General features: G+C 56.4%; 2 protein-coding genes across 4 annotated transcripts in view; one reads left to right on the top strand and one right to left on the bottom strand.

Annotated features, from left to right (window-relative positions):
* CDH23 (cadherin related 23) overlaps window positions 1-24,982 on the bottom strand; it is a 359,086-nt gene that overhangs the window by 37,039 nt on the left and 297,065 nt on the right. The window lies entirely within an intron of this gene.
* VSIR (V-set immunoregulatory receptor) lies at window positions 995-24,785 on the top strand. Its single transcript, XM_036337007.1, has 7 exons — window positions 995-1,223; window positions 11,506-11,940; window positions 12,734-12,790; window positions 18,316-18,423; window positions 22,106-22,133; window positions 23,408-23,601; window positions 23,780-24,785. The coding sequence occupies exons 1-7, from the start codon at window positions 1,142-1,144 to the stop codon at window positions 23,815-23,817; spliced, it is 942 nt and encodes a 313-aa protein (XP_036192900.1). The 5' UTR covers window positions 995-1,141; the 3' UTR covers window positions 23,818-24,785.

Below are 24,982 nucleotides of genomic sequence, written 5' to 3'. Positions count from 1 at the left end.
CACTTTAAACCCCTTCTCCGTGCCCAGTTTTGTGCCAGGGACTGAGGAACATCAAGGAGAGGCCCTTGCCTCCAAACAGCTCATGGTCTAGCTCAGAGGGCAGATGAGCCCCGATGAAATCAACTGGTTGGTGACCCCAGGCCGGGTGTGATGGTTGAAGGGGTGTGGCTATAAGGACTGGAGGGGGACCCTCAGGAGAAGGTCAGAGCACTTTGTGAAGGGGAAGGACTTGAGCCAAACCCTGAGGGACGAGAAGAATTTGGATGAGAGGAGAGAGACATGGCCAGTGGTGCCGGTGTGCTGAGTGGGGTGCGAGAGCAGGGCACTAGCAGTGGGGGCATGCGCGTGCCCCGAGGATGCCCAGGCACAGGAGTGGGATGGTGCGAAGTGGGAAGGGAAGTTGGGGTCTGGGGGGAGAGGGCACTGGTGATTTTCTATGGGACACAAGACCAGATATTGTGCACACACTACCTGTGCCCTAGTGCAGGGATGTGCCAAGCCTGTTGTGTTCCTGCACCTGTGCCACACCTATGTTCAGTGTGCATGTGCACAAGGGCGCAAGCTCTGGAATCTATAGTCAAGTCTACACCAAAGCTAGATTTTGTTTTTTTTTCTCCATTCATTCCTCAACTAGGAGTGCCTACCACAAACCAGGCCCCGGGCTGGGTTGTAGGAGGTAGGGTACAAGCCCCTGCCCCCAGGCAACGCAAAGGCTGGTGTGTAAGGGCCGACAATCCATCATGCTTAAGTATCATGCTAAGTTACACACAGATACACTTCTCAGCCGGTGCAACAATGCAATCTTCTCCAAAGAGGAACGGGGGCGAGTACACAGGCTTAGAACTGATCAGGGGGAGCTGACTTGCTGGGACACTGGCTGGCTCTCCTATGGTGCAAGTCAGCGCGAAGCCCCGCCCACGGGGCACTAGAAGCAGTGCCTCCCATGGCCTCCTGGGGGCGCTGCGTGGGGCGAGGGGGCGGAACAGGCGGCTCTCAGGCGCTGGCTGCTTTCACTTGCTACTCCAGGCACTCACTTCACTCACTCGCCGGGAGGGTGTCTGCCCTGCAAACCAAGAGTTCGCCCCAGGCGCCGCTCAGCCCAGCCGTCCCAGCCGCTCCACCCGGCCCCACCGAGGGTGACATGGGCTTCCCCCCAGTCCCGGAGGCCTGCGGCCGGCGCTGGGGGCCTCTGCTCCTCGCTCTCTTCCTGGCTGCTTCCCGAGGTAAGGTTCACAGAGCCTGGGCACTGGGGCAGAGCACGGGGAGAAGTCAGCGGGTGGGGTGAGTGGGTCGCAGGCCAGATGGGGTACCCTGGGAGCCCCCTTCAGCCTGCTGGACATCCTCCCCCCACCCCCCAGGCAGGGAGGCTACTGGGACTGCTTGGCAGGGGCAGCGGTGTCTCTGCCAAGTGCCCTGGCAGGGTGGTGGGCACATCTCTGTGCTCTGACGGCCGCTCAAGCAGCTGCGGATCCAACTTCCCTGCCCAGGGTGAGAGGAGCTTCTGCAGAACAGGAGATGGGCGCTGTGAGAACAGCCCCGTGAGTTTTGGGGTGCCACTGGCTTTGACACCTGTGGCATCTCCCTGCCGCTCCGCCTCAGGGTTCCAGGATCTCACGGAGTGCAGGGGGTGTGGTATTCTCAGCCCATGCCCTGACCCCTGGCGACACTCCTGGCTCAGCCTTGCTGGGCACTGGTCAGTGTGGTCCCGGTCCACTCCCAGATGTGGGCGCCTATCTTGTCCTTATCCTAAGGGTCTGATGGCTGAGAGCTGAGTGGTCAGATGATTATTGGCATCCAGAGAAGCTGAGCTCAGGGACCACGTGGGGCACGTTCCCAGCTCGGCCAGGAGTGCCTTCTGGGTCCTTAGATAACTTATGGCATCTTTCTGGCCTCGGTTTCCTCGGCTAAAACACAAGGAGGTGCCACTTTCCTCTTTCAAACTGTCGCAGCTCTGGGTGATGTCCTGGCCAGGACACAGGAGCTCCTGGGGGAGGGCAGAGGCCCTAGGACCCGCAGCCTGGCCTCCGGTTCTTGCCTGCCCAGAACTGAAGAGGCTGGGTCTCCAGGGCAGAAAGCAGCCTGTGGAACTAAACTTTACGGAGAGGGCCAGGGAAAGTGTGAGTCATGCAAGGAGTCAGAGGGAGGCAGGAGGAGGCAGGGAGCTTGGCACAGAGGCCTCATGGGTGGGTCAGAAGAAGAGAAGGGGGAGGATAGGGTAAGAGGCAGAGAGAACTTGGAAAACAAAGAGTGCCTGCACACGGGATGATATCTCAGTACTGTGATGCTGGCCAGAGGCTCTGACAAGGAGGAGGGAGCCCACAGACAGAGCTGCCTAAACTGCACCCTGGGGGCAGGCAAAGCCATGGCACAAAGCCATGGCTCAGGTCAAGGCTTCCAGGAGGGGCTGGGGATGATGGCAAGCAGGAAGGAGCACCGTGCTCCAACTGCCCTGCCCCGTCCTCTCCCAGTGACCCTGAGCGGCCCTTGTGTTTTCTTACCTCCCCCGGCCCTCCCCTGGCTGCGCTCTTCTCTGTTCAGCAGCCCCAATTTGGGAAACGGAGTTCTAGAGAACAAGGGTTTGGGGACCCAGCTTGCAGAGAAGCCAGGAGCAGAGAGGCCCAAAGCCCCTGGCTCTCCATTGTGCACGAAGCCAGGAGCCTTCACCCCAGAGGTCTTGCTGCTCCAACAGCTTGTACTCCACCTCTTCCTGGCCCAGCTCAGGGCGATAATTAGGGCTCGAAGCAGCCTTCCATGGAAAGGAGTCTTAGTTTTGCACTGCTCTGAGACTCAGCATTCTTAACTGCAATATGGGCATACTATGGAACAGCCATGCTACTGCCTGGTGCCGGTACCAGGGAGATGCCAGATGGGAGGCCTGGTTGCAGGTGTGATCAGGAGGGTCTGTGAGTTGGAAAGACCTGCTCACCAGCCAGCTAAGGGGAGAGGTTGCCTTGGGCAGGACTGTTCAAGTCAGAGTCTTTATGTCTGGAAGGTGAGATGGAGGTGGCTGGTATGAGCCTCTTCTCTAGCTCTGCAGTTGGGCCACCACCCAGGAGACTGGTGGTGGTAGGTATGGTGCTCAGGAACCCAGGAAAAGTTGAAGATACCCCTTTCCTGGGTCTGGCTCAGGGTGACATGGCTGGAGGGAGGCGCCTAGGAACCAGGACTCAGCAGACCCAAGGGTGGCTGAGCCTCTCCTTCCCCTGTAACCATTCCCAGGACCTATGGAAGTACTGTCCTTGCCATGTCCTCATAGGCTGACCTAGGGGTCCCAAACTCTGGGACTAGCACATGGCAGTGCCCTGGGGCCAGGGAGGGGAGACCCCACCTTCCCCTTCAAGGTAAACAGAGCTGCAGGGCCTTGTTGGGTAACCCCATGGCGCAAGTCTCTGATGCAGCAATGGTCAGCTCTTAGGAAATCTACGACCCTCTGCCCAGAGGCCCTGGGGAGGCAAGAAACAACCTCAGGCCAGCTCATGGGCAGGAGAGAGCACCTACCCAATGCCAGGGGCATCCCACAATACTGGGGACCCCTCTCTGAACTGGGCTGGCTGCTCCTGTTCCTCCCCAATCAGGGCAGAAGTTCCCTGGGAGAGGTCAAGGGGGAGGTGCACTGCTGGGAAGCTGCAAGGGCCCCCTCCCTGTATGCGTGCACACATGGGGCCTACCCGGCAGTGAGCCCTTCAACCAGCACTGACTGAGCCCCACACACAGAGCTGGAGGCCCCAGGTTTTAGGCCACCTATTCATCCCGCCTTTGCACCCATAGGTACTTCCATGGAGGTGCCTGTGGATTCTCCTCTGAAAGTTCCCCAGAGATAGGGACTTTCCAGCTTCCAGGCTAATTGGGCTCGGGGTTTGCTTGACTCAGTGGGGTCTTTCTTGCAACTGATCTTTACGTTCATCCTGTTTGCTTTGGCTGACCATCCCCAGAGAGAAAGACAGTGGCCACCGTCATGCCCACCAGTAATTCAGTTATTACTGACGAAGGAAGCTCAGCTCCTTTAACCTTCCTACAAGGGATCACATTCCCCACGGGGACACAGGGCCAGGCCCTGTCTCTGCTGTCACTGTGGGACCATGAACACACATTCCCCCGGGATGCGAGCCACAGGCAGGCCAGCTGACGTGGTCTCAGCGAGGCTGCCTGCTGCCCACTCCCTCCCGAAGGGTGACTCTGTGACCGTGTACCCTGAGCTTCAGTCATTAGCTCATCACCTTTGGGATTTCTGCAGAGTTTGCCTATCGTCATTACACTTATTTTTTCTGGAAAACTCCTCATTCTTTTACTCAAGTAAATAGATTTTAAAAGGAAACTTTATATTACTGCCATAAATGGGAAGCCAGTATCACTTGCCATAAATACAACAAAATCATAAAAGTATATAATAGGAAGATCAAATAAGAGTATTAAATTCTAGTTAGAAACTATAGCCCGAGGAAGGCTCCAAGCCCCAAACCTGCTGTCCTTTGCAGAAAACAACAACAAACAAAAACAACCCCCAAAACAAAACCAAAACTCAAGGAGCTCAGCAAATGACAGGTGTTTGGAAGACATATTGGCATCGAGCTGGGGCTTTCCCCTTGATGTAATCGGGACCAAAAGAGAACTGAAAAGGAAATAACCTTCTCTCTGCGATTCAAGGCACTTGATGCAGTAAAATTAAAGCTACCTGTGCTCGACCGTCAGCTCCGCTCCACCAGCACAGAAGCCAACTCACACCTGTAAGGAGCTGGTGGCAGGGGACAGCGCAGCTCTCCGGGAGGAAGGGAAAGCGTTCGGCGCAGAGTCAGGGGCCTCTCTCGGCTTCTTCCAGCCCCCAATTCTCCCAGCCCCTTTTCCTTCCCCGAAGAATTATAGTGCTCCAGCCGGGTCCTCGCCTCTGCGAGGGTCAACCAGCCACCCCAGTAACCACAGGGGGAGAGGGAGAGGAAGCCTGCAGGCCCCTGTCCACCTGCAGCAAAGAAGGTCAGCCCCCAGCCCCTTCTACACTCTAGAGCAAGGGTGGGGAACCTTTTCCTGCCAAGGGCCATTGGCATACTTATAACATCATTCGGGGGCCAAACAAAATTATCAGCTTAAAAATTAGCCTGCTGTGTTTGGTCAGACATTTAACTAACTCGCCCCTAACGGGGCCAGACGTCCCCCACCCCTGCTCTAGAGGGTAGTCCACGGCACCAGATCACCGGAGCCAGACTACCTGGGTTCAAATCCTGGCACCACCGTTTACTCTTCATGAGATTCTGTGCCAGTTACTTAACCTCTCTGTGCCGAGTTTCCTCATCCGCAAAATGAAGGAGGATTAAATAAGCAAATCCGTGTAAAAGAGATTAGAATGATGACTGGCACAGAGGAAGCACCAGCTGCTGCAGCCCCACTGGGCCGCCGGCACCAAGGGTAGGGCACAAAAAGACTTGAGCCTGAACCTTAGGAAGTCTGGAGGGCAGCTGGCTGGAGCTGGTAGTCTGGGCTGCACACAGTCATCCTCAGGGAGGGCCTGGGGCCGCTGGGAAGGAGTCGCCAGAGAGGTATCCACTGCAGGGTCTCAGGCCCTCCCGGGGGAGGCGTGCTGGCCTCCAGCCTCCAGCCCCGGATGCATGGATGCTTTCCCAAGGTGCTGGAAGGGCCGCTTCCTCCAATAGAGCCTGGCTTCCCCTTCCCGGACTCCTTGTCCGATGTGAATGGACACTTCCTGCGGGGGCAGGTATCAATAAACACATCTGAGATGCCCTTTGTCCACGCTGGCCATGGAGTCCCAGGGCCAGGCCTGCTGGCTTCAGGCCTCAGCCCCTCTCCAGGGCCACATCCTGGAGTTTAGCACTGGCAGACTCAGCCTGATTGGTCCTTGCCTCTGTTTCCCTCTGCGCTCTGCATCTTGAGAAAGAAGATAAAAGCCTTTCACTACACCCTTCGTGGACTATCCTGGGGGGCAGGGCCTGGCAGGGAGCTGGAGGCCAGGTCCCTGTTTGTCTTGGGCCCCCTCTGAGGGTGAGGACCCGCCTTTTGCATCTCACACAGGGTCCACAAGAGCAGGCGCTCAGCGACTGTTTACTTACAAGCCCTAGCAGTTGGACAGAGTTCAGCCCTTTGGGTGGAGCCTCCAGGGCAAACCAGTCAAGATAGGGACCCACCTCCAAAAGCTGGGGTGTTGCCTTAGCAACTTATGCCTCATCAGGGAAAATACACAAGCCTGTCCACACCCACACACCCCCATCCCGTGCGCACCCACAGGGTTTCACAAGCCCCTTACTGGGTGGAAAGACATGAATGAAGGTCGCGGAGAGATGAAGCCAGACAAGAGGTCCTTTCCCCTGCACTGGAACAGAGCCTTCTAGCAGAGGCTGAGGGTCCCACAGCTAGAAAGCGACAGAAGGAGAACAAAAGTCTGAGCAGATCTCCCGTATGGAACACTGTGCTCCCGCGGCCTCTCTGCCTTGGCCTGGCCCATGTGAGGACCTCGGTAAATATTTGCGGAATGCAAGAGTGATGTTCTCAGTTGTCAGTTCTGGCCTGAGGCTGAGCAAAGCTGGCTCTGTGGAAAACAGAGTCAATTTGAGGTCAATTCTTTCTAAGTAGCTGGAGGACAAGATGTCAGCCCTGTCCCCTGGAGGTTTGGGGGCTCTTCCTGTCTGCAGCTGGTGTGTTCAAGGTGTGGGCCTCCCCTCAGCCACACGAGGCTGTGTGACCTTGGGCAAGTTGCTTGACTCCTCTGAGTCCGTTTCCTCATCTTTAAAATGGGGATAACAATACCTATCTCAGGGGGCGTTATGAGAATTAAAGGAGATGAGTATAACGTGCTCAGCAAATCCCAACACAGGTGATCAAAGGTGAGCCCCTGTGATCAGCTTCGTGGCCCTGTCCCTCTGCCCTGAAGAAAGACAGCCCTTCCCTCCTGCTGCAGGGTTTCTGAGCTGGAGGGGGCCTAGGCACATGGGAATCTCCTCAGGATAAGTGAAGAAAGAGAGGTCCACGGAGGAATGGGACCTGACCAAGAGCACGCCGTAGGGACATGGCTCAGTGGGGACAAGGACCTGGGATCTGATGGCCCCGACCACGGTTTCAATCCTGAGGCCTGGAGTCTTTCAGACTCGCAGCATTCTCCCTCCAGGTGCGTTTGCCTTCTTACCCAGGGCAGCACAGTGGCTGGAGGGCTCCCGCCTGGGGACAGGCTCAGGCCCAGGTCATTTTCCTGTCCTACACGATCTCCGCCACCCTGGAGCCAGGGGCTTCCTCCCCCCCCACCCCCCCCCCCCCCCGTCTCTGACAATGACCCCCGTGTCCACAAGGCTCTGCTTGTGACAATAAGCAACATCCTCCTGCCACATAATTATAATTCCAGCTGGGCTATATATACATATACATACCCCGCCCCCCCATAACACATGTGTGCATGCGTAGCTCTGGATGGCGTGGGACGTGCACTACCGTCCCCAACACTGTGTTCTTGCGTGTCCTCCCAAGGACAGGCTGCCCTGGACGTTGATCTGACCTGAGTCTCAGATACAACCAATGGGATGCTTTCTCTCTCCTCAGGGCAAAGCCCTGTGAACCCTTGGCCCACTCCTTTCTGGCTCTTTTGTTGAAACTGACCACTCTCCACTGCCCCCCAAACCCGAATCCTGGCTTCTCCTTTTTTCTAAAAAGGGAAGTTCTCTGGGGTGTGTGAGGGTTTGGGATTGAGCAATGCCCCTCCTCCCACTGTTTCTGAACCCCAGTTCTCTCTGTGCCCTCCACACGGCCAACCACCGCCCCCCCCCCCCCCCTCCCCCCGCCCCTGCCCGTGGGATTTCAAGGAAATTGCCTCTAGGGCTGAAAAGGAACTGATATAGGCAATTCTGTGGTCATTCACACCACTGCTTGGACCCTGAGGGCCCTGGGCCCAATGCCCCCATTGGAGGACTTGCTGCTTGCTCCTACCCTGCTCCACCCCACCCACCCCAAGCTGGCTCCGCCTTGTCTACAGTTCAGCCCACCCCATCCACGCCCCTGTCCCCTTAGCAGTCCCCACCTGGCTCAGCTTCGTGCTCCACTTCTTGCTTCCACCTCTACTCTGCCTGTCCCCTGCCTCCCCTTCAGATGTGCCGACCAACATCTCCTGAGCTGCCCTCCTGAGAGCCCCCAGGTGTGGGCACCCCTGCAAATGCTGCTGGATCTGGATTCAGCTCCCTGCCCTGGGGTAGCTCTGGGGCTGGCAGTGATGTTGGGAAGAGGGAACAGGGGGCGCCACCTGGGAGAGGTGCTGGTGGGAGCTGCCAGGTGGCTGCTGGGGACAGGGTGTGCATGGGGCAGAGGTAACTCCAGGGTCTACTCTGTGGGTAGGTTTTTGTTCTTCCTGGGAGCACCTGGGGGCATCCTTTCCCTAGCCACTCCCCACCTCCATTCACCGGCACAGCCGGAGTTCTGAGGCCACGCCCACTCTGCCTGGGCCTGTGAGGGGGGCCCAGGCTGGCAGGGATACAGTCAGGGGCACAGCCTGGGAACTTCTGCTGGGGCCGTGGGTGGGTCACCTCCTCTCAAAGATTGAGGGTCACATTTGTAGGGTGATGGGCTTGAGCAGTAGAGTCCCTCACTGGCCAGACCAAGGAGCCATTCTCGTGGGTCACAAACTCAAATGTCATGGGGCCAAGCAAATACGGTGAGAGAGTGAAGCAGGCCAGGCACAGGCGTTAGGGAGTAGTGAGGACTGTGGCAAACTGGGATGCCAATGGACAGTCTAAATGAGAGGCTGCTACTCGGCTCTAGCCGATAATAGGAAAACTGGTTTTGTGTTAATTTTTCTGATTTTCAAAGACACTAAGGGTCAGAATTTTCATATCACATTCCTGGTTTTTAAATGTTGGCGATTTCAAACAAAGGCAAAATGCTTTGAGGGTCAAGTAAAATGTGTCTGAAGGCTAGATGTGGCAATGGGCTGCCAGTTTCTGAATCCGCCCCTCATGTCCCCCCTCTCCCACCCTTCAGAATAGTGTCTAATTGCCTGCATTTAATTCTGGCTCTTGCACTTATTGGCTGTGTGATCTTCAGTGGGTTATTTACTATCTCTGTGCCTCAGTTTCCTTACCAGCGAAACAGGAAAAAACCCCCAATATCCACATTATAGGGTTGCTAGACATGCCTATAAAGCACCCAGCATGGCGCGCGATACAGTCTATTTCTTCTTCTTCTAGTTCTAACTAGAGCCTGCTCTACCTGAAGCCCCCCTGCTCCAGGTTCTGAGTGCGTATCCCCCGGCACTTCAGGCAAACCACCTTCCCTTTCTGGGCGCCTATATTTCTGCCTGAAAAGGAGGCCAGCATTTTGCCACAGAAGTTCTGAACTCTCTGCTCCCCTCAGCAGCGACTGTCTTTAAATCCCGTCTCCCAGACCTGGCTCCCTCACTCGTGGGTGGCGACTGGGAGGTCTAGTGTGTTCTGTCTTCCTTATCTGCTGGGGCCTAGCACTCTACCCCTGCAGACATACTCCCCGGGGCCCCGGCGTGGCTGCCTCCCCACCCCCTGCTGTCACTGTGCAGCGTTCCAAGGCTGGACCACAAGCTGTCTCAGTCGCTCACACCTCCGAGGAAAAGGCTTGGAAGCTGGCTCGCCCACTCGATTGTGGGGAACTATTCTTCACCCCCAGGAACTGCTCCTTCAACTGCCGAAATGAATGCGCGGCCCCTCGAGCTCCCATGCATCAAGCACCCCACCCCCAGCAAGGCACTTTCGGGCACTTCACGTAAATTACTTGCCATCCTCGCCTCAGGTAGATGTTTTCATTTTTGTTTCACAAGGAGGAGTCCAAGGCTCAGAGTCTAAGGAACTCACAGACACTGGGCTCCAAGGCAGGCTGGTCTAATTCCAAAGGCACAACAGGCTGCTTCCCTCCTGACTGGGCACGGCTTTCGGATCAGCAGGCGGGTCCCGGGCTCTAAGGCCGGGGAGGGCGTCTGAAGGACGTGGTGTTTCCTTGGGTCCAGGCAATGGCAAGGCAAGGACATACCCATTTGGATTCTGAACATATTTCCGAACTCTCCTCCTCGTCTGCCTGACCTACAACTGCCCCTGAGACGCCAATTAAAGTGAAAGAATCACCAATGTCTAAGAACACAGCTGCCCTCCCTATGTCTGCAGGGGACACGGGAGCTCATGTCTTGTGTTCTCAGCTTTCCCTCCTCCAGTCCTTGCACAACCGCGTGTTGTAGGTACTGTTTTTCTCATTGCACACACGAGGAAACAGAGGCTCACACAGCTACACGGAGGGGCCAGGGCCCAGCCCTGGCATTCTGTTTTCAAGGGCCAGTGCTTTCCACAAATGCTGAAGGGGTGGAGTAAGGCAGTGATGGCGAACCTTTTGAGCTCGGCGTGTCAGCATTTTGAAAAACCCTAACTTAACTCTGGTGCCGTATCACATATAGAAATTTTTTGATATTTGCAACCATAGTAAAACAAAGATTTATGTTTTTGATATTTATTTTATATATTTAAATGCCATTTAACAAAGAAAAGTCAACCAAAAAAAATGAGTTCGCGTGTCACCTCTGACACGCGTGTCATAGGTTCGCCATCACTGGAGTAAGGTAACGAGGACCAGGGGTTACATCCCTGGCTTATTGAGAACAAAATGAACTAGAACAGATTTCTAAGAAGACGGGGTAGCAGGCAGGGACGTGGATGAGATGCCCCTCCATGCACTCCTGGTCTCTGTCCCTGAGACACCTGGGGTTTCCCATTTCCCTGCCACCTGGCCCAGAGCAGCCTCTCTGCTTGCTGAAACCCTAACTGTCCATCAACCTCAAAGACCCTCCCTCCTTTAAGAAGTCTCCTGACTCCCAGGAAGGCTATGTCTTCTCTCCTGCAAGTGCCCCGAGGTTGGCACTAGTTTGCCGTCTGGCCAATGGGGTTACTTGTCTGCAAATGCAGGCCTTGTCTGCCCACCTTGGTTGTAAGCTCCCCGGGGAGGCCATGTGCTCAGCAAGCAGATGAGATGTAGCACCTGGCACAAGCCTTGCACACGCAGGAGCGAGGAGGCACGTTAGCCTCAGGAGTTGGAAGGGTCAGGTACTGACGGCCTCCAGGAGACAGGTCCAGGACCAAGGGCTGCTGTTCCCAAGCGGCCTTTCTGCTTGCTGTCCTGCCTCCCGCCCGACAGTGCTGGGCATGGAGGCTGGAAGTGCCAAGGACCGGCCCAGGGCAGAGCCACAGTGCCTGCAGTGGTGGTGGGGGGCGGGTGGGGGAGAGGCTGGAGCATGGTGCACGCTCCGCCCCAGGGACTGGGCTCAGTCTCCTACCTGCTTGGAGTCTCCCCTACACCTCAGCCAGCATCCCTGGGGTAGGGGGATCCCCAAGCTGGGGAGGTACCCATGGCTCCTCCCATAGTGTCTGGGTTCATGAATAAAGGAAGGTCAGGGAGGTCAGCTGACTTGCCCGGGCCTGCGGCTAGGGAACCCACATCTTTGGAGCCCAGGCCAAGGTTCTTCCCCACGGAGAGTGCGCTCAGGCAGGTGACAGCCTCTCCTCTCTCGGACAGGTCTGGTGACAGCCTTCAAGGTCGCCACGCCGTATTCCTTGTACGTGTGTCCCGAGGGCCAGAACGTCACCCTCACCTGCAAAATCTTGGGCTTGGGCCCCGTGACCAAAGGGCACGACTTGTCCTTCTACAAGACATGGTTCCGCAGCTCACGGGGCGAGGTACAGGCCTGTTCTGACCGTCGGCCTATCCGCAACCTCACGTTCCAGGATCTCCACCTGCACCACACTGGCCACCAGGCCGCCAACACCAGCCAGGACCTGGCCCAGAAACATGGGCTAGAGTCGATCTCCGACCACCACGGCAACTTCTCCATCACCATGCTCCACGTGACCCCGCTGGACGGCGGCTTCTACTGCTGCCTCGTGGTGGAGATCAAGCACCACCACTCGGAGCAGAGGGTCTACGGAGCCATGGAGCTGCAAGTGCAGAGCGGTGAGGGCTGCTTCCACGGGCAGCTTGGGGGTGGTGCCCCTGGGGCGATGGTGTGTGTGCCCACACGGAAGGGGAGGCAGAGACGACAGGGTGACCAGGGGTGTGGTGCTGGGTATTCGATGGGGTGACTGTGTGGGATACTGTGCTGGAGGGTGTGCGATTCTGCAAGGGTGGCAGTGGCACTCCGGGGCTGTGGGAGGTGAGGTGGCCGTGCGTGTGGAGCTGTAAGTGCCTCTGGTCAGCTGGGTGTGATGGAGGGAAGGTCCACGCGGCTCTTTAATGGAAGAGTGGGTATGAACCTGGGCTGGGAATGTGACTGCTCACGACGGTACCATGACCGCGCAATGTGACCTGGGCTGTGAGTTGGTGAATGGTCAAATGACTATTGGGGAATATGTATACGCGAGTGTCCCTGTCCAGGTGAGAGTGCGGGGGGGCCGTGGACTGGTCAGAGGCGTGAGCATGGGCAGGTGTCCACATGCTGCTGGGGTGGCATGCGAATGGGCAGGACATGCTGGCTGTGCCGTGAGAATATGTTTCTGTGTGCGTGTGTGTGCGTGTGCGTGCAAACGTGTATGTGTGCACGTGTGTGTGTGCGTGCACGTGTGTGTGCGCACGTGCACATGTGTGTGCGTGTGTGCACGTGCGCGTATGCGCAGGTTCCACCTGGGCCGATGCGATTAAGTGGACAGCAGCATCAGTAGCTGTGACAGGAAGGGGCACGCCGGCCTGGACAAGCCTCCCTGGCCCCCTGGGCCTGACACCCACCTAACAACCCTCTTTGCTCCCACAGGTGATGAAGCACCACCCAAATGCATCGCGTACCCATCCTCCCCCAGGGAGAGTGAAAGTAAGGACCGTCCTCTTGCCCCTTCTGGGTTCTCTCTTCCCCTCTGTCCTCCTGCACCCAGGCTCTGTTCTAAACTCTGACCTCATCACCTCAAGCCCATGGAACCCCCATTCTTCCTCCTCTGCTGCTGCCCTCCCTTTTGCTTCTTCCTTCACCTGAGCCACGGGTTGCAGCCCTTAGAAGCCTCCTCCCCTTCCAAGGCCCAAAACCTGACAGCAGGTTCCCAGAGCCCCTGCTCCTGCCGCCCTGGGTGGGCCTGTACCCTGGCCATGACCTTGGGCTAGTGTGCCCATGACAGGTGCTGCTGAGCTTGTTTTCTGAGTGGGTCCCCCTCCTGCCCACCAGCCCTCTGCCACCTGGGAACTCCTTAACTTTTCCTTGTTCTCTGCGTGAGGGAGGGAGGAGGGAGAGGCTCAAGAAGGGGGCGGAACTACCTTTCCTGGAACCCCTACTGTGTGCCAGCCTGTGCTAAACCCTTCCAAGTGCGGGTCTCTCAGTGGATTCTCCTAAGAACCCTGAGGCATGACATGGAAACGGAGGCCCAGAGAGGCCACTTGACTTGCCCAAGTTCACACAGCCAACAAGGCTAGCGCAGCTGGGATTGTGCTTACTTCACCTGCTCCCCAGCTGAGGGGCATGCGCAGTGCAGTGGGGAACAGTCGCCTGCTGTCTGCCCTATGGAGTGAGGGGACACTGCCCTAAGGGGCACCTGGGCACTCAGAGACCAGGCCAGAATGCCCGGCAGCTTGGAGACCGCAGGCAAAGGGGCGACATCTTTGGAGCACCCCGCTCTTCTGAGAGGAGAGGGTCTTGGCTTCCGCAGCCTCCTACCCATCAGTATTTATTGGGCATCCAGTGTGGACCAGCCCCTGCCCAGGCCCTGGGAGCAGCTCAGCTACAGCCTTAGTCAAGCCCCAATGCAAAGGTTGCCACGGCTTTCTACTTAAACTACTTTTTTAAATTTTAACAACAACAAAAGACTAGCTAGGAACAAAATTAGAGCTCACATTTTGGTCTGAGCCAGACCCATGTGGAGTTAAGAAACTCTGGTTCAAGCCCCTCTCCCTGGTATACCGCAGAGCTCACATGTCACTCAGCACCAAGACACGATCGTCCTCACTTCCTCCACCAGCGACTCCCTGGTGAGGCTGGAGAGGGGCCTCTGAGTGGCTCCTTCCTTCCCACGCAGCAGCCTCAAGACTGTGCAGGCACACATGCCTGTGTACAGGACGGGGTACGCTGCACCTGGCGAGGTCCATGAGTGCTCACTTCCCCACTGCTCCTTGCACTCTGAGCAACTCCCAGCCCACTTCTCCCTCCAGGAGCTCCTGCAGAACTCCCTAGCGACAGTCACTTCCGCTACTTTCCCAGTTCACGGGTGGGGAAACGGTTCCAGCAGGTGAAGGGACACGCTCACGGTCTCTCAGACCCAGAGCCAAGAGGAGATGCCAGAGTGCCTGAGTCCCAGTGCGCAAACCCTGCCTGCGTGCTGGGCTGCCCTCCCCTCTGTCAACACCAATTTTCTGAAACTAGTTGTGGGGGCAGAGACAAGAGATGTCAGAGGGGACAACGCTTGAGAAAGCAGGTGCCAAATGGAGAGGGAGCTGAAATTGGGCTCATTTTTCTTGCTAGAGAAGCAGCTGCTAGACTTGGGGGATCAGAAGTCAGTTGGGAAATGTCAGGAGACCAGCTGATAAGAGCTGATAAGAGCCAGAGGGTGAGGCAGAACCCTGAACTTGACTGCCAAAAGTGGGTCAGGCTTCCTTTGCTGGCACCCTGCTCTCAGGTTTTAACACTGCCTTCCTCTCTAACTCACGGGTGTGTGCAGCCTCACCTTAGCCCCTGTTTCTGAGCCACTGCCCACAGTTAACTGGCTCCCTGAGGGCCAAGGGACATGTATGTTTCTCCCCGCTGTTGAGTGTGGCTTCCACAGCCTCCGCATCCCCTTCCAATCCCCTTCCAGACTCTTGGTTCTGGAGGTCTGGAGATTACAGCTGTGGCGGAGTCTTGGCATTGTGGCAGGTGTTGTCTCAGATAAGAAAAAACCCAGCTATCCTTTCCGGTGGGGTGTGGGGGGGATGTCCATTCTCTGGGGGACCATGTGTACACTGAGAAATGGGATCAGGTGTCTCTCTCCTAAAAAAAGGGGAACAAATCAATGTTATGTAAGAAACTAGTTCAGGGTTCAAAAACTCAAATGCCTGCAGGGCCAAGGAGCTGGTGAAGGATACAGTAGGGAGGGCGGAGACTGTGGCTGGCACCCAGCTGCCAACCTGTAAGTGCAATTCCAACGGTGGCACAACAGGAGGGGGGCCCAGGGTTGGCAGAGCCACTAAATTTTCAAGCAAAGTGAGAAGTCCAGATTTTATGCAAACTCTTAGCTTAAAATATGGAGTTCATTCCCGTGAAGGGCAGTCCGGGGAAGTGCTTAAGTGCTCAGACCCTGACATCAGCCACGCTGCTTAACCTCTCTGTGCCGTAGTTTTCTCATCTGTCAAACAGGCATGATTGCAATTGCACTTACTTGCCAGGCTGTTACAGGGCTAAAATGAAGCTCTATATGCAAAGTGCTAAGAACCATGCCTGGCACAGGGTAAGTGCTGGCTATTAATACTTGTAATGCAGAATCCTCGGCCTGGCTTCCGGAGTCAACCCGCCCATCGCCCTGTGCCAAGGCAGGATGGCAAGTAGATGGCAGCGGACAGTGGGCACATCCTGTTTTCTAACGGCTTAGAAACATCTGCCTGGTGACCCAGGTGCTCAGTGGGCCCCACTTCCCTGTGGAAAGATCCCAGCCCCGGCCCTAGGTCAGGTGCCCTCAGCCAGCTTTGGTACCTGGTCAGCCAATAACGCTTCCAGCCAAGAGGCCCTTGGCATTTCCTCCTCTAAGCCGGCCGCAGCCTCCTGTTATCTTTGGGAAGTAGGAGGGGAGCTCGTCCATGAAACCATCTGAAAGCCCAAGTCAGCCTGAGGTCAGGGACGTAACGAGGAAGGAGACTGAGGAAGTTGGTGCCCCCAGGAGCCCCCGATTGCTACGGGCTTGTGGTTTCTCACCCACCCCAGGGAGGGGGGCTGGGCAGCCCATCTCCCTTCCCCTAGAAGCAACCTCCCTACCCTTCAGCATAGTCGGAGGTTTTGGTTTGCTTTCATCCAGCCCCCTCCCTAGGGAACCAGGCAGCCCACCCCAACTCCCTCCTCTATGTATACCCAGGGGGCCCCTCCCATGCCATCCTGCTCTGTAATAGTCCTGGGTGCTGGCCTGCCAGCTGCCTCTGCCAATGTCTGATCGCCTTCCCAGGATGAGCCTGACTCTAGATGGCTGCTGAGCAGGAACCCCCTCCCCCAAGTACTGGCTATGCGTGTGGGGAGGGGTGGGGAGCTGTAGCGAGGCTATGCCCTCTATGCAGGGACTCCATGGATTCAGAGGGCAGCTGGGTCCACAGAACTGTCTCTAAACTCATGCGGCACCCTCTCCTCCCCCCCCCCACCCCCACCCCCGCCCAACCCATCCAGTCCCAGCCTTAACTCTCAGACCAGGTTGTAAGTCAACCGAGCTCTGATCCCCTAGCGGGGCTGCAGATGGAACACCTTTGCCTGGGGACAGGAGTCAGGCAGGGAGGCCGGGCCAATAGGGAGCCGGAATTAATGAGAACCCGACTAACCTCATCAAAAGGTACTTAGTACCAATCGGAGGAGGCCTGCTTTGATGACTAGAAAAGAGCACTTCGCAGCCTGCCTCTCGGATGGTGCCTTAGCAAGGTCCCGTGGAGGGGTTTAGAAATATTCTGACATCTGAGTTAGAGAATGTTTTCACTTTCAATATTCCACTTGGAAATGCAGCCTCGCTGAGATCTGCGCGGGAGCCTGCTTTAATGTGACGTCCAGCCGGCTTTGTAATTAGCATAGGCCCTGTTCCTGCCCCAGTGGGTAGTCTGAAGCGCCTGAAAACACTTTGTTCTCTTCTGCGGTGTGAACCGAGCCCTGAAAGCTTGTTTACACCATTGGGTTGTTGAGCAATACAATGAGGCAAAAACAGCCCTCATTCCAGAGAAACAGTGCAAAGGCAGCCGGAGATCGCAGCCCACACACCTTCCCAAAGCTCCCTGGCTCCACGTGGACACTGTGACCAGCCATCCTGCCTATATTTTGGGAAGGGCTAAAATCGGGAAGGAAACGCTTTTACGCTGGTTGTGGTTCTGAGGGCGCGTCTGTTCCCAGCTGAACTCCTGGAGTCAGCAGACAGACGAAAATAAAGCAAACCTCTCACGCAGTTGGTGGGACTGCGAAGCAGCACAACCTTTTCGGAGGGCAGCTTAGCAATAGACGCAAAGAAACTGCACGCAGGCTTTGGCTCAGCACCTTCGCTGCTAGGAACTGCTGTACATGCGCTTGCCCGAGGGAGCAAAGGCGCACACGCGGATGCATTGCTACATTATTGGCTGAAAAATGGAAGCGACCTCCACGTTCACCACAGGGGGCTGTTTCAAATACACTTGATAAAGCCCGAGGCAGAACAAAGTCGATCTTTGTGCCAATACAGATGTCCATGCGATGCTAAGCAGGAAAAACAATTGTCCCATGAAGAGCATATATCTCTGCTGTATGTGCAGAGAGCATATCTAAACCATACACAAAAACGGCAGACACTGCTTACTTCTTTGGAGGAAGAAACTTTAAAATATATGTATTTTCAATTTAAACGTTTTTGTCATTTAGAAAGTTTAAAATTTAAAAATGCCAGAGAAAGCCCTGGCTGGGTGGGTCAGTTGGTTGGAGTGTCTTCCCATATACCAAAAGGTGGTGGATTCAATTCCTGGTCAGGGCACATCCCAGGTTGAGGGTTTGATCCCTGGTCAGGGCACATGTGGGGGCAACCGATCGATGTTTCTCTCTCCCCTCCCTTCCCCTTTCTCTAAAATCAATAAAAAATAACTATTAAGGAAAAAAGTCAACAAGGATTCATGTTTCTCTAGTTCTCGCTCCACAGGCTTCACCCTGGAGCTAAGGGGTCTCTTGGGAGATGGGTGAGGCTCTTTATTCATTTATTTTTTATAAATGAATAAAATGGCAAAACATAAACCTGGCCACTTTAACCACTTTTAAGTGTATGATTCAGTGACATTAATTATGCTCCCAGGTAGTGCAACCATTTACACTATCTCCAAAAGCTTCTCATCACTTGGGCTCCATTTGACCTTGAACTCGGTGGCATGGGGTCAGTGAAAGGCCTACTCTCCCCGGTGGCCCCGGGAAGTTGCGCGACCCCCATCTGGCTGAAGACCCTTCTCTCTCTTCCCGGAGCTTCCTCAGCTGTAGGCACCTGGCTGAATTTCTGTGTCCTCTGGGGAGAAGGCATGCGGCTCGCAGGGGGTTCCTAGAACGTCCACGCCTCCGCGGTCACGGAGGGTCTGGCTATGAGACCCCGGGTGCGGGGGGTCCCTCTGCTGCCTGGCCTTTCCTCTCTGGGCTTCAGCTTCCCTTCAGGAGGAACGGGCCTCACCTTGGCTGCATCTCTGCCCTTTCAGACATCACGGCTGCCGCCCTGGCTACGGGCGCCTGCATTGTGGGCATCCTCTGCCTCCCCCTCATCCTGCTCCTGGTCTACAAGCAAAGGCAGGTGGTCTCCAACCGCCGTGAGTATCCCTGCCCTCCTGGGATGGGTGTGGGGGGTGTGGCAGGCACAGTCCTCTGTCCAGAGATGGGAGCTGCTGCAGCCCAGCAAGGAGCTGAGCTCAGTGGTGGAGAGGAGGGACTCAGAGGTGCCACTTCCAGGGCCTAAGTGCCCAGCAGCCCCAGCGGTGCTGGCTTGGCCCTCAATAAATATCTGTTGATGAATGAGTAATCATATGGAGCAGTTGATTTATAAAAATGGGCTTATAAAAATGCTGCCCCTGAGAGCTCCTTTGGGGGCCTGCTTTAATGTATAGGTGAGCTTGTTTTGTTACTAGCATTGCAATCTTGGGGACAAAAATGACCTTTGGATTATCATAACTAGGCGAGATCTTGGCGGTAACTTAGATCAACTCTTTCTTTTTATGCCTGAGAAGCCTAAAGTCTGCAGGGTTAAGTAATTAACCAAACGCCACTTAACTTAGTAAGTAGCAGAGCTGGGACTCAAACTCAGAGCTTTCAACTCACGCTTTTCCCAGGGAGTAAAATCTCACCTTCTAATACAAACGTTCATTAGCATGAGCGCCATAGCCAACAACCCCTACCTGGCAAGGCTGCTGTGCCCGGGACCCTGCCAAGCTTGTTATAGACCTTCTCTCACTTATTCCTCAGAATGATTCTCAGAGTTTGGTCTTTCCATTGTCCCCATTTTACAGCTGAGCAAACTGAGGCACAGAGAGGTTAGTAACGCACTTAAGGAACTGCATAGCGAGAAAAGTGGCAGAGCCAGACTCCAAGTCAGGGCCACTGACCCCTTGGCACAATCCTCTGCAGGTGACAGTGCCCTTTGCCCTTGTTATGACCTCACCCTTGGTCAGTCTGAGTCCTCCAGGAGCAGGAGAGGGGGATCCCTCTGCCCCTGACCCTTGCATCACCTCCCCTAGCCCTTCCCCTCTGCTTGGCTGCAGAAGGTAGCCGAGGGGAACTGCTGTCACCAGGTGGCTGGGGCTCACACATGCTTTCCTTTGGTTGGGCTGTAACAGCTCACACCCCTCTCTCCTGGGGGCCCGGCCTGGAACGCCACTGCGGGTCACTCAGGCTGTGGCCTCCCTCTCTCCTAGCTCACAAAACCTACCACAACCTGCCTACAAAATACCCTGAGGTGGGGGTGGGGGAGGTAACGTGTTTGGAGCAGAAAGAGGAAGCCAGGGGCTCAACCAGGAAGAGAAATTGCTGCAGCGCTGCCAGCAGCTCCCGTCAGCTGGGCAGCATGTCTACGAAGGTGGGTGAGGGACCAGGAGAGACACATGCTCTGCTAGGCTCAGCTCCAGATACAGAGGTGACTTCTGGCCCCCTCACTCCAGACTACGGTGCTGCCTCCCCTGGGGAACAGGAACTGGGAAGCAGACTCCAGGCAGAGGATGTGGGGCGGGGGCGCTGTTGTTCCTGCTTTTGTTTCCTCAGCGCCTTCCTCGCCTTCCTCGCAGGGTCCCCAGAGGTTGGTTTGAGACTCCTGCCCATGGTCCAGGCTGGAGGGAGGGAAGTCAGAGAGGGGACATCCCCAGGCCAGAGCCCTGGTGTCCTGAGGGTGTGGGGACACTGGGGTCAGCCCCCAGTATCTTCTACTCCACACGCCAGAACACCTGAGGGCTTCCCAGACGAAGGGACCAGGAGGGGACAGATGAACTGGATGCTGGAGAACTGGACTGACTGAAGGAATAAGGGGGTACACTGGGCCAACGGCGCTGCGCTATCACCACTGTTGAGCACGTCCTCTGAAACGCCAAACGAACCCCATTTCTGTGTTCTTAGCCATTTCGTAGCATCTTATCCCTCAGTGTAATATATGCCATAACAGAAAGGTGTCAATAATTTATCTTCTAATGAAAGTATATTTGAAGCCAGTCCCTCCACCCCTTCCAAAAAGAAGAAATGAGTTGTAGGACTGAAGTCTTTGGAGACAGACACAAGAGAGGCCGGAGGGGGCGATGCTGAGAAAGCAGGTGCAAACTGGAGAGGGAGCAGAGACTTGGGTCATTTTTCTTTTTTAATCCTCACCTGGGGATTTTTTCCATTGGTTTTTAGAGAGAGTGGAAGAGAGAGGGAAAGACAGAGAGAAGCATCAATGTGCGAGAAACACATCGATTGGCTGCCTCCTGTACGAGCCCAGACCAGGGCCTGGGTCGAGGAGGAGCCTGCAGCTGAGGTACATGCCCTTGACTAGAATCGAAACCAGCATCCTTTGGTCTGCAGGCTGATGCTCTATGCACTGAGCCAAACCCGCTAGGGCTGGGTCATTTTTCTTGATCTAGACTCTAGAGAAGTGGTTGCTGGGATTAAGGGAACAGAAGTCACGGGGACATGCAGGAGTCGAGCCGCAGGGCAAAGGCTGAGGGGCCCAGGCTTGGCGCAGAGCCCCACTCAGGAAAGAGGGAAGAGGAAGGGCCGGGAGCACAGGAGGGCCGTTTGCTGCAAAGGCTGATGGGTGTGGAAGCCGACCCAGTATGAGAGGGAGGCTGGTTTCCCCAGGTCTGAGGTGGGACTGCCAATCCTTACCCTAAAGCAGCGGTTCTCAACCTGTGGGTCGCGACCCCTTTGGCGGTCGAACGACCCTTTCACAGTGGCCGCCTAAGACCATCCTGCATATCAGATGTTTACATGACGATTCATAACAGTAGCAACATGACAGTTATGAAGTAGCAACGAAAATAATTTTATGGTTGGGTCACAACATGAGGAGCTGTATCTAAAGGGAGAGAAGGTTGAGAACCACTGCCCTAAAGGGTGGAGGGCAGGACGAGCTGAGGACCAGAGAGAACCCACAGGAGGCCTGACGCACAGGAGTCCCCGGTAAACAGTAGCCATGATTCCCACACCGCAGAGGTTTCGGGAACTTTTGTGCAACTTCCCTGTGCCTTCTGCTGTCGTGCCCCTCCCCCATCATCGGTTTCCCCATAGTCGTCGGCAGTAAAGCCCTTAAAAATGAGAAAGATCGTGGGAGTACATGGGGAGCTGCAAGAAAGAGGGAAGTTGGGGCCACTGCATTTGGCCGGTGTGTAGTTTGGGGGGTGGGGCAGGGTGGCAGCAGCTTGGATGAGGAGCAGAAAGTGATGGAATGGCTGAGAAGTGACGGGGTCTCAGGGCCCCTAAGATTGCTCTAGGACAGCGGCCGCCAACCTTTTGGACCTCACGGACCACCAGTTGGCGACGGCTGCTCTAGGAGATGTCACCTCTGAAGCCACCCTATTATGCAACGTGGAGGATGGGCCTCTCTGTCTTTCTAAACAGGAATTGACCTTGCAACACTCCCACCCAGTAAATCATGGATAAAGACCAGACCGTGGCAGGGGTCCAAATAGGAAATAGCAAATTCAGGAGCCAGGCCGTGGTTGATACTTAAGCCCTGAAGGTCTAACACAGCCTAAGTCACGCCACAGGAGAAAGCATGGGTGCCTTTGGTCTCTGGTGACAAAGGTTGTCCCACACACTGTGAAAGGCAGCCCGAGTTTCGTTTGTCACTGGTCAGACGTGCCGCTCACTGCTCAACACCCAGAGGGCAGCTGTATGGGCCTCCTGAGCGAGCAGGTGTGGGACCTCGGCCCTGCCTGGGCCTGCTCCCTTCCCCCCGGGGCATCTGCCGGCAGGGGCAGGGATGTTGTCTGGGGAAGCCTCCCTTTTGTGACCAGCTTCTCTGTCTGTCCCTAGGTGCCCAGGAACTGGTGCGGATGGACAGGTAAGGCTGGTGGAGACCTTCCGGAAAACTGACCATAGCTGCCTCTACCCTGACTCACAGCTTGACTCACAGGGCTTGTGGCCCTGTGGGGCAAGTGTCTACACCCAAACTGTGGGGGAAGTTAATGCAGAAGGGGTGGGGCAACATCCAGCCAAGACTGACTCTCCCCACTTCATCAGGATCCTTTCTCCCCTCTTTCCTGGGCCCGGATGCCAGGACAGGGGTCAGAACACAGACAGGGCCCCCCTGGCCCTCCCTGTGCCCTGGGCCAGCTGTCAGGAAGGAGGTATTTCTGGGCAGTAGGGGGCCTTCTCAGCGGCCGAGCACAGCTGTTTAGAAGAGCATCTGCCATCTGCCACCGAGGCCTACACATCTGTGCGGGTTGGCTGTTCTCCCTGCCACCCCTCACCCAGCAGGCTGAGCTCCTAGACTGTTAGGATTAACCATGCTCCCACCATCAGGTCTCAGTGGTCAGTGGGCTGGAGTGGGGGAGGAGGAAGCAGCAGCTGAGCTGAAACATGCAAAGAGGCCAGCACACCTGGAGCTGGGGCCCCTCCCTGCAAGGCACTCCAGAGAGAGAGCTGTCAGGCCACTGTCCCTAAGGGCAGAGGCTGTCTGGGCTCAGAGTGGGGCAGGAGGTCGGGGCGGAGAGGATAGGGGAGTGTGTGCTGGTGCGCCCTGGGCAGAAGCTGGCCTTGTAGACTGGCATGGAGGGCGTGCTCAGGAACAAGCCACACTCAGGAACTGGCCCTGGTACCTGCTCCTCTGGGTGTTTGTAAGGGATGATTTTCAGGACTGGTCGAAGGAAGCCCTGCTAGTGATCCTGCTAGAGTCTCAGGTTGGAGGAGTCTTTAGAGGTTGTCCCGTTCCAAAGAAGGAGGAGGATAAGAAAAGAGGACCCCTCCCTTCAGCTGTGGGGACACTCAGTCCTAATGCCATTGACTCTATGACCAAAGAGCAGCGTGTCCCCAGATTCCTGAGGCTGGTGTCCTGGAAGCGCTTCTGACCCTGGGCATCCTGGCAGGGCCGAGGGCCATGGTCAAACCACAGGGAGGAGTTGGCATCAGATGCCCTCCGCTCAGGGCAGGTGGGAAAGTGCAGCCCATGGCCTTTTCTCTCTGGCCCTGGATCTCCCTTCCTCTGGGAGAGGCTGCTGGGGCCTGGAGTGGGAAGGCCAGTGACGGGAAGGGAGCAGAGAAAGCGGGCCGATGGGGAGGGCAGAGGCGCGAACCCCAAGGCAGCAGAGATGACCTTCGGTTCTGATTCCCTGGCAGCAACGCTCAAGGAATTGAAAACCCAGGCTTTGAGGCCTCTCCGTCCTTCCACGGGATGCCGGAGGACAAGCCCAGGCCTCCACTGACCTACATGGCCCAGCGGCAGCCGTCGGAGTCTGGGCGCCACCTGCTCTCTGAGCCCAGCACGCCTCTGTCTCCCCCAGGCCCCGGGGATGTCTTCTTCCCATCGCTAGGTGAGTGCTTCCCAGACGGGCAGCGTGAAGGCCTGTGAGGCCATGACCCCCCCTTAACCTGCAGAGTGTCGCCTTACTCTCCCATCCTCCCTGGAGTCCTCCGTCTCCTGGTGGGGCATTGGGGGTGAAGGACGGGGGGGGGGGGGGGCATCCACTCTGCTTCTCCTTTCTTTTGCAGACCCCGTTCCTGACTCCCCAAACTCTGAGGCCATCTAGACCAGCCAGGGGCCAGTGAGCAGCTGTGGCTGGGCCCGGGGCCAGTGCATTCGGGCCAGACTGGCCCTCGGAGTATTCCCTTGGCCGTGGCCCTGGCTTCTTCCCTCCTGCTCTGAGCACAGACTCGTTGAGATACCCCTGACGGCCAGGTTCTTAATCCCTCTGGATGCTACAAGGCAGAAGTGAGAAGGTGTGGATCACTCAGCTCCGATCTCAAGAATGGCGGGGTGTGGGGATCCCGCCGCAGAGACCTGAAATTCACCAGCTACAGACGCCAAATGACCTACAGCCTCAAGCCCCAGAGCTCCCGCTCTGTGGCAGCCGCTCAGGGACATGAGCCTTGGGACTCGACAGGACAGCGGGGACAAGATGGGCACTGAGCAGACCCCGCAGTGCCGCCCTCCCTGGAATGAGACACCGACCAGATGTGGAGGGAGTCTTCTCTACCCCACTGTGTTGGACCGGCTCCCCCATCTCGTCTGAGGCTGCTCATCTGTCAGGCTCACTCTTTGTAACCATGGGGCTCAGAGCTAGGCCTGCCTGTCCTCAGGGCCCTGGGAGCCTCCCCAACAGCCTCCTACCAGTAACCTCCCCTAGGAGCTGTCAGCAACTGAAAGAAATCTGGGGCTCCCACTGCCTGCACTCTGGTCTCCAGAGTTCACTGGCCAGAGGCCCCAAAACAGGAAGTACTCGTTGGGGCACGGAGGCCATTGTGAGCCAACTGGCATCTTGGGCAATGGAGGCCGGGCCCAAGGTTGCTCACTACCCCAGGTGGGGGTGAGGGAGAGCCCCGGGCCTGCTGGGAAGTGAGTGGAGAGGGCTCCATTCGCCCTGTCTTCCCCATCGCCCTCCTCCACTGCTCAGTTTGGCCAATAGAAAGGGTGACCGCAGACTGTACTGTCCAAACTGTGACACTTTTGAGTGAAGAGGGCATTACTATTAAAGAGCTCATGGGCAACAGGTGCAAACCGTGTGGCAGACTGTAGGAGCCGGGTTTAAATCCCTGCTCTGTCTGAGGTGCCCGAGGCCTCGGGAGCCCCCACGCCTTGCTCTTCCATTCCATTCCATCTGCCCAGCTGCAGAGGGACCCTGTCGGGTGGGAGGAGCAGGATGCGTCCATAGAAGGTTTGTGTCCACTCTGCTCAGTACCCTCTGTTCCCACCTC

Source organism: Myotis myotis, unplaced genomic scaffold (assembly GCF_014108235.1).
Source record: "Myotis myotis isolate mMyoMyo1 unplaced genomic scaffold, mMyoMyo1.p scaffold_m19_p_15, whole genome shotgun sequence".
NCBI lineage: Eukaryota > Metazoa > Chordata > Mammalia > Chiroptera > Vespertilionidae > Myotis > Myotis myotis.
Note: the sequence above shows the minus strand (reverse complement) of the source record. Positions and strands in the feature narration are given on the sequence as shown.

Coding starts and splice junctions, on each gene's coding strand:
- VSIR (XM_036337007.1), top strand. CDS start 1,142: ATGGGCTTCCCCCCAGTCCCGGAGGCCTGCGGCCGGCGCTGGGGGCCT. Junction 12,791..18,315: donor CTCCCCCAGGGAGAGTGAAA/GTAAGGACCGTC, acceptor CTGCCCTTTCAG/ACATCACGGCTGCCGCCCTG. Junction 22,134..23,407: donor GAACTGGTGCGGATGGACAG/GTAAGGCTGGTG, acceptor ATTCCCTGGCAG/CAACGCTCAAGGAATTGAAA.